Consider the following 16,915-nt stretch of genomic DNA (forward strand, 5'->3'; position numbering starts at 1 on the left):
AGCTCACATGAGAATTAGATAGGATTCTGAGAGAAAATTTGACTTATGCAGTATTACAAATGGCTAAAGATTAGCACAAGACACTACCTAAGACTTCCACATTACATCATGCCAAACACTGAAATGCTCAACTATAAGGAACATGAAACCAAGTCAGAATACTCAGACTTACAAACGGCCATTGGAACATCCTTGAAGGGACACTGATAAAAGTTAGCTAAGAGAAGAGAGCATTAGTGCAGACACAAGATTAACAAATTCCGAACCAAAAGTATGATAATGGCTGCAAGGATAGATCTAACATTAGTAGTCAGAATCCAAATCAGCATGTTTTTTCAAAGTATGCAAAATTTATTTAAATTCATAGGGTTTACTGGGTTGTGTTGGCTCTCAATTGGCATTCAGTCATTATTTACTGTGCGGGTATAGATGTAAGTTTTGGCTATCCAGGATCTGAATCCTCTTGAGAAATTTTCCCTTTTAGGAATCACGACAGATTCCTAAGAGAAACGAGCAGAGTCCGTTTCTCAAAGCAAAAACACATCGGGTTTTTGTCTCTTTCCTTTGCTCAACAAATGTCCACTGCATACCTCACCCCCATACATGACACGACCTGATCAACTCAGATTCGTCCTGTAAGTCTTGCTTTTCTACATTCCCAGATGCTGTCTACTATCCTCATGTGTGTATTTGCCACAATTCATGCTAACTCTGCACTTGCCTCTCACAATGGACAGCAGGCTGCCTGAAGGCAGACCTTGTTTTAGCCATGTTTGTATCTTCAATATCTAGCATGATGCTCGGCACACGAATATTTGAAAAATGAATATAAAGAAATGAATAGCTTTGAGGACTGGAAGGTACCATCTGGCACCTGGTTCAAATTCCTGATTCCTAGGTTTGTTCCTTTTCTTTTTGTTAATTTCTACAGATAAAGCTACCACCGATAGCTTCCAATCAGGATTTCACACCCTTATCAAAATCCACATGGGACAGAACACAATGCCATTAACTTCTCCATGAACTAAACAGACACACACCTTAAGGTTTCCTAAAGGCTTTCTCTGCTAAAAACAGTCTGAAAACAGGCATGCAGTGAAAACAACAAGCAAGGGATAAATTACAAAGTTTCAAAAAGTATAATTATCACTCTGAATTTACAGATGAAACAATTTAAGCTTTAAGAGATTAAGTAATTTCAAGAACGCAAGCTGACAAGGGCAGTCAGGATTTGAACCCAGGTGTATCTCTCTACAAAGTCTGAGCAACATGCTGCGCTGTGCTGGCATTATAAACTGAAATCTAATTAAATCGTAACATGCGATATGAAGCTGAAAAACCAAGATAAAGAAAACAGAGAAGAATTTATGCTTCTGCTGGTGGGGAAAGTGATAATGATGATGGTAATACAAGAAACACAAGATAGTGTGTCTGTGCATGCTGGCATATCCAGAAAAATAAACTGTATGAAATAAGATGTAATTCCAGACTGTCACCCAAACAGTACTCATCAATATATACTGTAACAATGTTTTCCACACTTGGAATGGTGCTAGGCCCTACTCTAGACTGACAGAATATAGAGAAAGGCCTGGTTATCTGTATTTTAACAAGGTTCTCCCCTTCCCCCAGGGTGATTCTTATCAGGCAAGTCTGGGAACTAAATCATTTTAAAATCCTTCTTGCCTCTAATACATTTCTCATTTTCTTTCAAAATCATCCATATTCTGCACTGGCAAAAAAAAATCCATAACACTATCAGATAATTATGTAACAAGACAAACACAAAGCAGACACAAACACAAACATGCCTACTGCCTTAGACTCTCAGTAGGAGACAGCAAGCCTTTTCCCTCTTTTCCAGGGCTGATTTTTATTGCTTAAATCAGGAGGAAAAGAACATGTTTAGGATTGGAGGAGATGGGGCGGAGTCACATTTCATATTGGCCCAACTCTGGAATAGACTGTAAAACGGGGTAGCTGACAAAGACAGCATTTGGTGACAGATTGTTTCATTGAAATAAAAACCACTTATATAAACTTCGCGATAGGAGATATCTGATCACGTGAAAGGACACTGAGCAATAATTTTCCTTCTCACACAAAAAACCAGAAAGTAGAATGGTTATTGCCAGTGTCTGGGGGGTGGGAGAAGAGTTCTGGAGATGGATGGCGGTGATGGTTTAGCAGCAGTGTATTAACATACCAAATGGTAAATGTTACGTATATTTTACCACAGTTTTTCAAACTTTAAAAAAAATTTAAAGGACCATTTTTACATATTTGAGCGAAAAGGCTCTACCGAGATAGAAAGAAGTAACAGGGCTGTGACTCAGGTGTCCTGTGACTTAGTCCTAACTTGTTCTCTGACTGTGAACATGCATCCAGAAACCCGTGTCTCAGGTTTCTCATTTCTCCTGCAAAAAAATGAAAATCAAGGATTACAGAAAATCAGGAACTATAAGAATCGTCTGGAATTCCAGGGAGTGTCTTGAGATTTGTGTGGCAGTGGAAGAAAGCCATTTTAGGTCTGAAGAAGCCAACTGATTTGTCCAAGGTCTCAAGAGAAGATTCATGTGAAAGTACCTGTGAAACTAAATATAAACCACTATATGCACGGGTTATTAAAAAGCATCCACTGGCATGTAACCAATGTAATGAAAATGTCACAGAAGGCCTAACTTGGCACTTCGGTAACACTAATTCTAAATAATTCTTCCCAGTCAACAAACTAGCAAGTTCATTCATTCACTCAACATTTAATAAGCACTTACTATGTGCTGGGCAGAGAGGCACTAAGAATACAGGCACTGGGTATACGAAGAGCTCAGAGCTCTAAAGGGAGTTCAGGAGTAAACCAGGAGAAAACCTGGTTGGAAAGAACACCCTGAGCACCAAGGCAGAGGGGGAAAAGCCTGCACATGTTCAGGCCTGGAGGCCACGTGAGAACAAGGAGACCACTGCCTGGGATGGGAGCCAACATCAGGAGGACACATGGTGAGAGATGACTGGAAGGACGCAGGGGCAGAGATAATGCAGAATCTCATGAACTTTTTTTTTTATGTTTATTTTTGAGAGAGAACATGTGCACACACGTGTGCACAGGGAAGGGGCAGAGAGAGAGGGAAGAAGAGGATCCAAGGCAGGCTCTGAGGTGTCAGCACAGAGCCCAATGCCGGGCTTGAACTCATGAGCCATGAGACCATGACCTGAGCTGAAGTCAGACGCTTAACTGACTGAGCCACCCAGAGGCCCCAAATCTCATGAACTTCTTAAAGGATTTTGAATATTTTTCTAAGAACTAATGCACTGAAATGCGTTAAGGAGGTGACAGGACTAAATGATCAGATCTGAGGTTAGATGCAGAAGAAATCTCAAGTGTTGAAAGTATTCCCACAGAAGCCAGTAGGGAACCATAGTGACTGCAAAAGAATGTGGCAGCAGTGGAGAGAAGCAGACAGGGCAGGAGATATTTCGAAGGTCAAATCCACAGAACTTAGGGGTGTGGGCATGGATGGGAGTCAACACAGAGAGAAAAGAAAGTCAACAGGCAACCCCCCAAAAACTCCCAACATGTACTGGCCTTGTGGCTGAGTCTACAAATAGATCTGAGCAGGAAGAGCCCAAGAAACAGGAGGAAAACCAGGGCAGTGTGGAGCCATAAAAGCCAAAGAAAAAAGACTAGTATTTCAAGAAGAAAAGAATGGTCAGTAGGGTCAAATACAGAGGAGAAAAATGAGGCCTGAAAATGACCCATTGGATTTAGCCACATGGAAGACATTCTTGACCCTAGAAGAGTTTTGGTGGATTATGGGCCCAGAGGCCAGAAGAAGTGAGGTGAGGAATAAATATGGAGTAAAGAAATGTAAATGGAGGGTACAGACAATTCTTTTGACAAGTCTGGCCTTTAAGGAAAGGAATGATGTGAGGCAGTAGATGGGAAAAAAGCATGGAGTTAAGAGAGGAATTTTTTGTTGTTGTTTTATTAGCCAAGAGGCTTCAGCGTGCTTAAAATTCAAGGAGAAAGATCTGTTGAGGGAGAAAGGTTTAGTGTAATGAGAAAGTTTTCTGAGGCAATGGTAGACATGGGATCCAGAGCACAGGAGGAGGGATACAGGCCTCGGAGAGGTAGAGGAGGAATTCGTCTGTCAAACAGGAGCAAAGATGGGCTGGGATGGAAGCAAACGAAGTCAGGTCTGTATCTTTGGTAGCAAAGAGAAAGACATTTAACTTGCTGGTGTCAGTATTCTCTGAGAGCAGGAGTGCAGATCATCAGCTAATAGTAAGGGGAGAAAAGGCAGTATGAGCGAGAGAAGGTGTGAATTAACACAGATAGGAAAAGACTGCTGATCAGAACCAGCTGAAGCTGGTAAGCATGAAGTCACAGTGAAACTGATCATCTGCATATGATGATACGCTGGTACACTTCACTGCTTGAGTACATGCACAGACAAAGCAGGTAGCTGGGCGCGCACAGGCTCAGGCTTTGCTGGAAAACTAGTATGTACTCAGCAGCATGCAAGGAATTGAAAGGAAATTATGTGGAAATAAAAAAAAAAAAAAAACCCAAAACCTCCATTTACCTAGAAATCAGTCTTAAAACAACGTCTGTACTCCAGAACACGACGCACCTACTCACACACAGATGCATGAAGCCACATATGTTACTCAACATTTGTTCTCTGATAGATCACACAATAACAATATGTATTCAATATGCCTCACTTACCCTATGGCAGTTCAGCAGTTACCATAACAAATTCCTGTAGATGACTGTTTGGATTAAATCATGTTCAGGCTTAGCATGTTTTTACTGTTCTTATTGGTACAAAAAGTATCTCCCCTCAGCCCCCTCCCCTCAGTGGAAAAAAAAAAAAAAGATCTGTAATATGTTCTTCACCTCTCCCCAGCAAATAAAGATGAACATGCAAGAGACCCACCCATATTTTTGTAAATGGGTGTACATATTCCTTTATGCTCCTATTTGGGCACGTATTGTAGAAGGAAACAAAGCCATGAAGGTAATTTTCCCTTTCTCAGAACTAGATGCCTCAATTTATTTCAAATTTTCTTCCTATTTTTTTCTATAAAGTAACTCTCTACCAACAAGACAGAAAGCAAAGTATGAAAAATGCTATGATTTACAGCAAGTTTTGTTAGTACTTCAAGATTGGAACCTACCGATGGAAATTAAAAGATACCTAAGGAGTTATAAGTCTCAATTCACAAAGAACAATTAACCCCATAACAGCCTCATACACTTTAACAAACAGAGAATAGTATTGATTTTGATAGAGACCTAATTCTTTCAATGCCTATATTTTAGTGAACTTAAGTAAATCTTACTCTCTAGGGGATAAATATGCCTCCAAAAGAGGGATAAATTTACTTTTTAGTCTGATAGAAAATATTAAACCACTTCATATCACAAAGTAACATAGGAACAGGAATCTGAAAATGAGTCAAAATAAAGACATATTGCAACAAAACAGACGGACCTATCAAAGAAAAATAGATGGATAGAAGATATGTCAGCTACTCTTGCAACATAAGAGAAATCTTAGTGTTAGAGAAAGGTAAGAAAATGCCGAAGGGAGCCAGGACGAAGGAAGCATATGTCAAGTTTCAAAGTAAGGGGAGTATTTCAGCAAAGCCCAGCTTCTCTTGTGCTTTACGGTCACGTGCCCTGTTATTAGTGGGTGGGCCGCAGTAAGGGAAGGAATCTGATGTTTATTACATACTTCCCAAACCTCTGCCATTGTGGCCCACATTCTCTTGTATGTTACCTCAAGACCACCCCCACTGCTGGCATACTAACGTCTTAAATGATCACATCACTCTCAAATTTGCCAACTTACTTGGTCATTTTCCCCTAAATTCTCAACACATACATGTTTAGACTAATAGCTTGCACACCAGAGGGAAACATAAGCCTGCAATTTCAGCTCTGGCACATACCTTAAAAGCTGAAAAAAAAATTGTATGAATAAAAGGGTAAATTAAAAAAGAAGAGAGGGCACCTGGCTGGCTCAGTCAGTAGAGTGTCTGACTCTTGATTTCAGCTCAGGTCATGATCTCATTCATGGAGTTCGAGCCTTGTGTCAGGCTCTGCACTGCTGGGATTCTCTCTCCCTCTCTCTCTGTCCCACACCCACCTGTGCACGCTTGCATGCTCGCGTTCTCTCTCAAAATGAATAAACAAACTTAAAAGAAGAATAGAAAAAAATGAATGGGGTTTAATATCTGCTAGGATGTCATTAACAAATAATGGAATGTTTCTTTCTTAAAGGCATCATGGAGGGGAAACAGTACAGAAGGGTATTTCAGTGCAACTCTTCTAGCAGACAATTCAGATATAGGTCTTAAAACTTTAAATGCATTACCCTTTGACCTAGAAATTCTACTTCTAGGAACTTGTCAAACCAACACACTCACACATCTGCAAAACACACATACAAAGTCCAATACAACACTTTTAATAGTAAAAAAATGTAAAGTCCATCAATACAATACTATTAAATAATGTTACATCCATACATCAGAACACTCCGTAGCATTTTATAAGAATAAGGTAAACCCATTTCTGCTGATATGGAAAGACATCCAAAATAAATTAAGGAGAAAGAAAAATGTGAAATAACATATATGCCATTCTCTCAACTGTGTTTTAGAAAAGATTATAATAATGTTCAAGATTCGGTGCTTATGTAAATTATACCTCAACAAGCTGACCCTCTCCCCACCCTGCCCCAAAACAGGTGTTTGTATATGCACAGAACATTTCTGGAAGACTATGAAAGAAACTGAACAGTTGTCTCTAGGGAAGGGGACTGGGTATCTGGGGAAAGAGATCACATTTCAATGCATTTGCCTTTATTCTATTTGAGAATTTTACTATGTTAATGTATTACATTTTGTTAGTTCCTATTTTTTTTTATATAAAAGTCACAGATGCAAGTTGAAGTAGGGTTGTGGCAAGAAATACCTACAGGAGAACCTACTCTAAAATTTACCAGGCTTTCACAGTGAGCTCTCAGAATTCAACTGTGTTGAGTTTATCTGGTAAGGCAAATAAGCAATTTGATTTTGCCTCAAAAACTGAAATACTTGTGACTTTTCCAAAAATTATAACCTTCGGGGCTCTGTGTCTTTGCCTAGCCCATGGCCACACACACACACCAGAGACCATACTTGTGTGTATGCGCACAACCCTCAGACTTCTGGGTTCTGCAGCCTAAGGGCAGACCTGGTTCTGAAGGGAAAAAAATCCCCTCATCAACACTAATCCAACTTCCTATGGGAACATTTCAAACCCTAAAGGGCCTCCTCCCAGTATTAAACCAGTCCAATCCAGTTCAGCTTGTAAGGTGTGACTGAATCCAAGCATGCGGCTTAATCACAGGCCTCCAGGTCAGACTATTAAACATGATGATTCTGACCACAGCCTTACAGTCTAATCTTCCCAATTACAGCATCTTTAAACATTTAATGTAATGAAATATGATGGTCCCATTAAGTTCTAATTCAAAATGCAAACAATGAACAAAATAATTGCTATCCAACTACACACTCAGACAAGTGAAAAGCTTCTGGCTAGAAAGAAATCAGCTCTGGCTAGAAATCTAATCAGCTTCTGGCTGATTAGAAAATATTTAAATGGCGTGCTCCTGAACACAATCTATCCTAAGAAAGTGGAGTCCTCCTTGGTTACGTAATGTATGTAAAACATGCTTGTGAAAAGAATGCCAAGGGCCTCAAAAGGAAATTCAAACCAGTGAATGGCATAAACTAAAAACAAGACTAGGACAAACAGAAACTATTAAGCAGAAATAATCTCTCTGCCAAACACACCACCCCTCTACCATGTGAGTCGTGACATATTCATACCTTTCCATCCTACCACCTTAGGTTTTCACCTGGCTCTACCGCACATGTTGCCCTGTTCTTTGTGGCCTGTGGGCGCACATTCATGTTCACGCCTGCTCAGGCAGACATGTTTTCACAGTGAGTGCTGCTGTTTGGGAACTTGGCTTTCATCAATGTTCTGGGGCAGTTACCTGCATGCAGTGACTGATAAAGTAGGACAAGTCAGGGGCTGAATGTCAAGCTAGAAGCCAGAGCTTTATTTCTCTCAAAAAGAAAAACAAAATCAGTTTTACTGTGATAACTGAGCACACTCTTAAATGAGAGCACAGAAAAATCAGCTGAACGGTCTGACTATAACACCTACTATGAAGAACATGTGTTACTAATGGGAATTTTAGTCCTCTGTATCCAAACTCTAGGAGAATGATTAATCTACTGCAGTTTAGAATCCCAGAGGCTGTTGATTCTCAGTTAACTCTACTTCTCTTGCTCATAAGCTACTTACTCATCAGATGCTTTTGTGACATCCTTTTGATCTAAGTCCATCAAATCCAGTCTACCTTGTTATTCTTTTGAATGAAAACCAAGGTTAGGGGCAAGAGTGAGGCTTATTTACCTAAGATCTCTTACCAGCTGTGGTTTTCAGTGAAAAGATTTTAATACGCTTTCAAGAAAATTTAAACTATACAAACAAAACAAGTGCAAACTAGTACAGATATGTGGTAGTTTTATTATTTGAATTCTTTCCACTGAAAACTGAACACAACAAACAGACGTTCCTAGAAGGAATCGGGAACAGAATTTCCTAAAATAGAACAGAATTTCCTAGAAGGAATCAGGAACAGAATTTCCTAAAAATTTATTTATTTTATTTTTAATTGATGGATAGTTGACATACAATGTTGTATTAGTTTCAGGCATACCACATAGTGATCCCATAATTCTATATATTACACCATGCTCACAATGATAAGCAATAATCATGGTTACCATCTGAATCAATGACCTATTTAAGTAGAACCTATAAGAGCTATCCTTTGTAATCTCTTCCACTATATCATAGTACTTTATCATTCTTATTACCCATTGCATAATCCAGGTTCTTCACCTTCTTGGGGATAATATGACATACCCAAAACTACAGAACAGTTCATTTGTGGTTTTGCTCTCACTTATGCTGAGTGTTTTAATGTTCTCTTATTATCTACAATTTTCCTCACATTATGAGATGCTGCTAATGCCATTTTCGCTGATGGCTAATTCTAAGTTATGTGACTGATGTCCCTCACTAATTTCTTATGAGGGACAAAGATCTTAGTTGGCATTTATATATATACTATTCATGTAGACATTTCTTAAATTCATTGAGAATTCTCATGTATCTTTGCTGAATATCATTAGTTTTCAACACTGCCCTAGCACAGTTGCTCAGGTCAACAGTTCCATTTCTGGATATCTAGTTTACCTGCAGGGTATTATGGTAAGTAGTTACACAGAAGCATATGAGGACTTGAGACTCCTGAGCCGTCACCTCCATCATTTAAAAGGTATGTCGAGTACATTAGTTTCCCTTTTGAGCCCCAGTTTCTTCAGTAATTTAATAATGTGATCATTTAATACACAGATAAAAATGGAAATAGTGTCATCTATTTCACAGGACTGTGATCATTTTAAAAGCTACCATATATAAAAACAGCTAACACAGAAATTGATACATGGTCAACAGTCCACACATATTTCTTGGGTGCCTTCTATGCAACAGTTACTTTCTTTTTAACTTCAGGGATGGTTTTTATTGCGTAATGTCTATAAATTACTCTTACTATAAAAATTTCTTTTTTATTTCATGTTAGTCGAGTACTGCTTACTGGGGTTAACAAACATTCTCTCCACTTCATAAGTCATATTCTATGTGGGAACACTAATAAAATTATGCTAGGCAATCCAAATTAATGTACTTAAGTTTTGACAGTATTGACAGCAACACAAAATCTGAAGGGTGCTATTATTCTGTCCCCATTTCAGATCAATATTTCTAAATCTTCAGGAGATGTGTACACAAAAATCTGACCAGATCATTTACTACAATACTTGTTTATTTTTAAATGACAAATACGGGGCATAGGAAGCACCTGGGTGATGCAGTAGGTTAAGCGTCCAACTCTTTGATTTCGGCTCAGGTCAAGATCTCATGGTTCAAGAGATTGAGGCCTGTATGTGGAGCCCGCTTGAGATTATCTCTCTCTCTCTGTCTCTCTGTCCTTCACCCACTCATGCTAGTACTCTCTCTCTCTCTCTCTCTCTCTCTCTCAAAATAAATAAATAAAACCTTTAAAAAAAATAGTTGAAATGACAAAGAGTATCCACTTTCCTTGCAATCCCCAGAGAAATCTTTCATATTCTCTCTGGGGCGTGCAAACTTGCTTCATGAGTGGCACCACAATCCTCCGCCCATCCACTCCAGGAATCTCAAGGTTCTTTCCTGCTAAGCCCTCACTCCCTGTCAAGATCCTTCTCAACCGAGTACTCCATACAGTTAGGCTTGGTATTTAAGTAGAAACCAAACCCATGTACCACCTCAGATCATTTTTATTACATAAGTCAAATAAAACTCATATATAAAAAACAACTTTTAATCTAGAAATAGACCCCCAAACCCAATTAAACGGATATGTTTCCACAGCAAGTCCAAATACATCACAAAATTTAGGGGAATAATTATCAAGTAAAAACGACTATAAATTAGACACTACTCTCTAAATGTGATTATTGCTGTCCAATATCCAAAAATCTTCTTACAGTGATATTTCAATTGTTTATAACTTTCTCCTTCCCCTTTAGAGTATTTTAAAGCATTCAACAGTGAAAACTATGTGTAGTTCAACCCCATCCATTTCTTACACATGCTAGAAGAAAAGTACTCGATCATTTTTTAAGTAAAAAGAAAAGCCCGAGTACTTTTTAGCTAAAAACAGTTCTACACATGAAAAGTTTCTTCCAGTGAAAAAGGCCACAGTAGTATTTTATGAGGCACATGATGATGAACATAAGCAACAAAGAAATCTTGTGAGCACTTAAACCTGATACTCAGTATTTCTACCATGAATTCTAACAAGGGAAAACAAAGCCAACTAGGAAATCAAAGTTCAAAGTTAAAACTAAACAATTCTTTTTTTTTAAGTTTATTTATTTATTTTGAGAGAGAGAGACAGCGAGAGCATGCACACGCACGTATGCACATGTGAGAGCAGGGGAGGGGCAGAGAGAGAGAGGGAGAGAGAGAGAATCCCAAGCAGGCTCCAAACCGCCAGTGTGGAGCCTGACATGGGGCTCGATCCCAAGAACCATGAGATCATGACCTGAGCCAAAGTCAGAAGTCAGATGCTTAACCAAATGAGCCACCCAGATGCCCCTCTTCTCTTTAAAAAAAAAAAAAGATTTTAAGTAATCTTTACACCCAACGTGGGGCTTGAACTCACAAACAACCCCAAGATCAAGAGTCACATGCTCCAGTGAGTAAGCCAGCCAGGTGCTCCAGTAAAGCTAAACAATTTTCTAAAATGATCACTCTGTCAAATTAAAAGTTCAAAGCAAATAATATTCAAAAGATCCAAATTCTCTCCTAAAGCAATATGAGCTCTATAATATTAAACTTCCCCAGGAAATTTCAGCATTTCTGACACATATGTAGGAGAAAAACACACAGCATGTATATACTAATTTGTACTTATACTCTTTCACAAGTATTGAAGAGACAATGTCCGGAGACCATTGTTTTTTTTTTTTTTTTTAAACTTTTTTTTTTTTTTAACGTTTATTTTTGAGACAGAGAGAGAGCATGAACGGGGGAGAGTCAGATAGAGAGGGAGACACAGAATCTGAAACAGGCTCCAGGCTCTGAGCAGTCAGCACAGAGCCCGACACGGGGCTCGAACTCACGGACCGTGAGATCATGACCTGAGCCGAAGTCAGCCACCTAACCGACTGAGCCACCCAGGCGCCCCCGGAGACCATTGTTTTTAAAAGTCAATTATTTTAGAATAATAGCTGGCTTCTAAATGCTTTGCTTCTACTTAAAACACTTCAAAGAGAAAAGAGCACACACTCAAAGGTACATCATGACATAAATCCTTCAGGTATAACAATCCAAACATTTTTATTTAAAGGCCAAGATCTTACCATCCCAGGTATAAAATATATCCAATTATGCAGCCTTCTGATGGCCTCATGTTTTAAGTCACATAGAAGTGCAGTATGATGACAGCAATGTCTGTACCGACTAAACCCTCTTGGAACTGTGTTACTTAAGGAGATCTGGTACTTTATTTTCAACAAGTGCAGGCGAGTTGATTCTGATTTTTCTTACTAATCAGGCAAACTATACCTACCTCTACTGAAATGTCGTTCCATAAAGAAGCAGACTATTACAGTGTTATAAAGGGGCTCTGGGTGCGGATGCGTGGGAGATTCATTACAGTTTGATTGATGTTAAAATTTCCAAAATAAAAAAGAGGGAAAGAGAAAAAGATCTCTCCCCTTTGTAAAAAAAAGAGGGAAAGAGGGGCGCCTGGGTGGCACAGTCGGTTAAGCGTCCAACTTCAGCCAGGTCACGATCTCGCGGTCCGTGAGTTCGAGCCCCGCGTCAGGCTCTGGGCTGATGGCTCAGAGCCTGGAGCCTGTTTCCGATTCTGTGTCTCCCTCTCTCTCTGCCCCTCCCCCGTTCATGCTCTGTCTCTCTCTGTCCCAAAAATAAATAAACGTTGAAAAAAAAAAAAAAAAGAGGAAAAGAGAGTAAGGTCCTCAGGGGAGTGAAAAGAAAAAAAGAAAGAGAAGGGAGACAGATGGGGAGAATGGGATTTTAAATCAAGCAGACAGAGATTAAAATCTCAGCTCTATGATGTATTAGCAGCGAGACCTTGGCAAACCCAAGGTTCCTCCTCTGCAAAAGTGGGATAATAACAGTTCCTTTTTTGTGGGACTGTTAGGAGATTTGAATGGGATAACATATGGAAAACAATGAACAGAATGCCCCACATGTAGAAAGTTATCAAAATATTAACTATTCTATATAATTATTATTTTTATCAAATAAATTTGTTAGTCCAATGAGTTATAGCTTAAGCTTACTCTACTTAGGAAGACATTCTTCAACAACATGATATAATTTTTTCAAAACTAAGAAAAGTTACTGAGATCAACACACGTATTGTTTTCAATAAATATTTTCTGGGGCTCTAGCTCCTTAGAAGACATTAAAAGCATAGAGTCAAAAGCCAGAGGCCCCAGGTCTGAATCTCAAAGCTGCCACTTGCTCTGTGTGACTGCAAGCAAGTATTTACTCAGTGCCTCAGTTTTTGTATGGTAACTGGGAATGATGATATAGGGATGCTGTAAGAACTAAATAAATCAGTATATGTAAACACTGCTTAGGACGGTGTCTGGCACTTTATAGTAAGTGCTATGTCAGTGTTAACTGGGATTCAGTTGTTAATAATTCTCATCCAGAAAATCCAAAGTTGTCCTCTTTTGAACCCAGCTACTCATCAGAGTAACCAGTGTAGGAGACTGTAATTTGGACATGTGTGAGCTCTAAGTCTGAACTAAACCCTCACCCTACAACTCACCAGTTCTCCATTTGTACAATCATGCTCATCTAATTGAAGACTCTATATATCAGAGCTTACTGTCTTCCAAGTTACTAGCAAAATCCAAAGATATGATATAGCTCTGTGGTCTGTGTGTATGCACCAAGCTTAGAGTGATGATCTCGCAGTGGTAAGAATCTGATGTTTCTACTTGTACTTGGTCTGTATTTTCTAACTTTCTGCCATGCACATGTATTGCTTCTATAATAATAAAAGGTTATTTTAAAATCTGGAAATGGAAGAAACACTTCTCATATTTGTCTAAGAAAATAGACCCCACAAATTCCATACCTGTATTTATGAATGATGGCATTAAATAGTTTTCCATCTCTCCAGCAGGTAGTGAAATTTTCACACCGTATTCCAGCATAACCCTCTGTTGCCTGCTGTGTCCACAGTAGCAATCTCTCCTTCGCAGACATATCCTCTGACTCTCCAGTAACATGGATATCAGATATCTAAACACAACAGAAAGTGTTAAAATATTAGGAAGAAAGCCAGCTCAGACTGAGAAACTACTATGTACCAAGCACTTCATTAGTGTTATTTTACTTAGTTCTCATAACTCTCATTGGAAAGTAAATGTATTTTTCCCATTTTACATACAGGGAAACTGAGTTTCAAAGAGGTTCATAGATAGAAAAGGAGGATTTAACCTAAGCACCTAATTTTTTTTATTATGCCAAAATGTCACAGCACTGAGAATTCTACATTCCTCTGTACTAATCAGATCTGTAAAATAATCCAACCAAAGGTTTTGCCAAGTTCAAATGGATCCAAAGTAAAACCTACAAACTAATCTATATTACCACCTGCAGAGCAGGATTTGATCTGACAGGTATTCTGTGTAAAGAACAAAGAAGGAAACTAGTACCTTCCCCAATTAACTACATTACATAACAATTTGACCTAAAGTCTCTTTAATTTTCTCATGAGTCCTTTCTCAGTTTACTCAACAGGATACCTTTATTAACTGATTTTTTTCCCTATACTTTGTTCATTTTCATTTAATTTTCTAAAAGTCTCTTTCACTAAATAAAACAGGTCACCAGTTCACATGATTGACATTTTCTTAAGAACCTCTCTAACAAGGGTCCTACTTAATCTGCTGATAATGATATTAAGGCACAAAGTGACTTTACCAGGGGTCACACAGTGATTCCAAAGCTGGGATTAACACCAAGAAACAACTGTTCCCTCCATCAGTGCAGGATGAAAGCCAAGGGATCAAGAAAGACAGGCGGGAAGCCAGGATCAGGATGAGTAAATAAAGATTTGGAAGCAATATATAGGGAGGCACAAGTCATTTTGTAACAGGAAAAAAATCACTCAAGTCATGAGGTTGGCTTCTAGTTCTGGCCACTACTCCCACAGCTTTGAATAATACATTTCATGTCTGTGAGTCAACTTCCTCATCTATAAAATGAGGAGGTAGGAGGGAGAAGCAGATCATGTTTAAGACTCTCGTCAATCTAGTCTTGCCCAGAGACTGTAAATACAACACAGAAGTCAGAGGTCAGAAGAGCCAGAGTCAAAGAACTGAAAGTAGAAAATTTTACAGTCCCAGACTGAAGAAAGCCTTTGACATGCAGCAGTGCTAGGCTCAGACAGGAAGCCCTTTATTCCTCCCAGCTGCCACAAGAGCCGGAGGCCAGGCCAACCAGGAACCCGGTGCAGGCTGCAGCAGCAAAAGCCCACGCCAGGCCTGGCAGCCTCTAACACCACCACCTGGACATGATGGCGGGGGCCACACACACCCTTTCTCCAAAATTCTGCATAGATCTCCATGCCCTGCGGAGCTTGCTCTCAGCCACAGTATGAGACATGCTCCTTGACAAATGATTTGAAAGATGAACTCAGGGCGTGCCTGGGTGGCTCAGTTGGTTAAGCGTTCAACTCTTGAGTTTGGCTCAGGTCATGATCTCACGATTTGTGAGTTTGAGCCCCTGTCCAGCTCTGTGCTGACAGTGTGGAGCTTCCTTGGGACTCTCTCTCTCTCTCCCCCTCTTCCTCTGCCCCTCCCTTGCTCGATCTAAATTAATTAATTATTTTTATAACAAAAAAAGAAATAAATACGAGCTCATGGTCTCAATTTAATCATCTTTTCTAAGAACCTGTGCTAATCTCCACAGCATGAAAAGAACTATGTGCATGCATGAACACATTATATAGTATATACAGGACAAATTCCTTTTTTTTTAATGTGGGGAAATAAAGAGCAGAAAAATCACCAATGTTATTCCACCCCCAACTTCCAACTGATACCCTGATCTGAAATTATGCTAGAGAGCCCTTCTAGTACATCCCAGGAGTTTAAATTCCATCTCCACCATTTATGTTCGAGTTACTCAACTGTTTCAAGACCATCCTCTGACTTGCAAAATAATGATGGTAATAGTTATTATGCTATGTCATCAGAATTCAACACGAACACAGTGTAATGTCAGCAACTTTACTGTTGTGGTTATTATTATTCTTTTTTACAAAGGGAGAAGCAAAAATTTGGCCTTATTATTCTCCCAATTCTCCTACTGTAAAGAAAAGTAAAAAGTTTTTTTTTTTAATGTTTATTCATTTTGAGAGAGAGAGAGCATGAGTGACAAGTGGGGAAGGGGCAGAGAGGGAGAGAGAGAATCCCAACCAGGCTGCCCACTGTCAACACAGAGCCCAATGCAGGCCTCGAACTCACAAACCATGAGATCATGACCTGAGCTGAAATCAGGAGTTGGACACTCAACCAGTTGAGCCACCCAGGTGCCCTGAGAAGTAAAAAGTTTTTAAATTTGTTGCCTCAAGCAAATCAACATTTATAAAAACAAGGGTTCAGAGAAACAAATCTAGGAAACTATAAACAAGAAAGTTATGCCTCCCGGCAAAATCTCACAAGAGGCTTCTCTTAGTCTTTACAAATTATAAAATCAACTGCTTCTGGGAACCCTTACCACAAGGAAGCTCCGTGGGTGGTAATCACAACTAAATAAAGAAAAGGGAGAGAGTTGGAAAGGCGGGGGACTATTTTCTGCTGGTCAGGAACGTTCCATGCCAGTCCAGTCACTGAATTATCTCTTCACAAGGGAAGTCAGTAAATTTCAACTACAAGGTAAGTTTAATAGGTTCAAGTGCTGCTCAGCATTTTATCCCAGGAAGGATATTAAAGGGGGAGTTCTGAGGTCGAAAAACGGTCTAAACATCAACCAGGAGAAAGCAGTATAGTCTAATTAAATAAATTTCCAATGGATGAACATGCATACACTATTTAAAAAGCTGTGATTTTCAAATGTATATTCAAATATTATGAACCAAACTTTAACATAATTAAAGACTACTAACACACTGACTCATTTTCAGCTTTTCCTGGCATTTCCAATTACCTGAGTATTATTCCTACAGGGAAACTCAAGGTA

The 16,915-nt window shown here is 39.2% G+C and overlaps 1 protein-coding gene across 25 annotated transcripts in view; it reads right to left on the reverse strand.

The window, feature by feature from the left end:
- DST (dystonin) overlaps positions 1-16,915 on the reverse strand; it is a 503,266-nt gene that overhangs the window by 186,049 nt on the left and 300,302 nt on the right. For all 25 annotated transcript variants that reach the window (XM_045057678.1, XM_019830761.3, XM_019830760.3 and 22 more), the window contains one exon: positions 13,803-13,969. In XM_045057678.1, the coding sequence (XP_044913613.1) occupies positions 13,803-13,969 (167 nt within the window). The remainder of the gene's footprint in view (positions 1-13,802; positions 13,970-16,915) is intronic.

Source organism: Felis catus, chromosome B2, assembly GCF_018350175.1.
Source record: "Felis catus isolate Fca126 chromosome B2, F.catus_Fca126_mat1.0, whole genome shotgun sequence".
NCBI classification, from domain to species: domain Eukaryota; kingdom Metazoa; phylum Chordata; class Mammalia; order Carnivora; family Felidae; genus Felis; species Felis catus.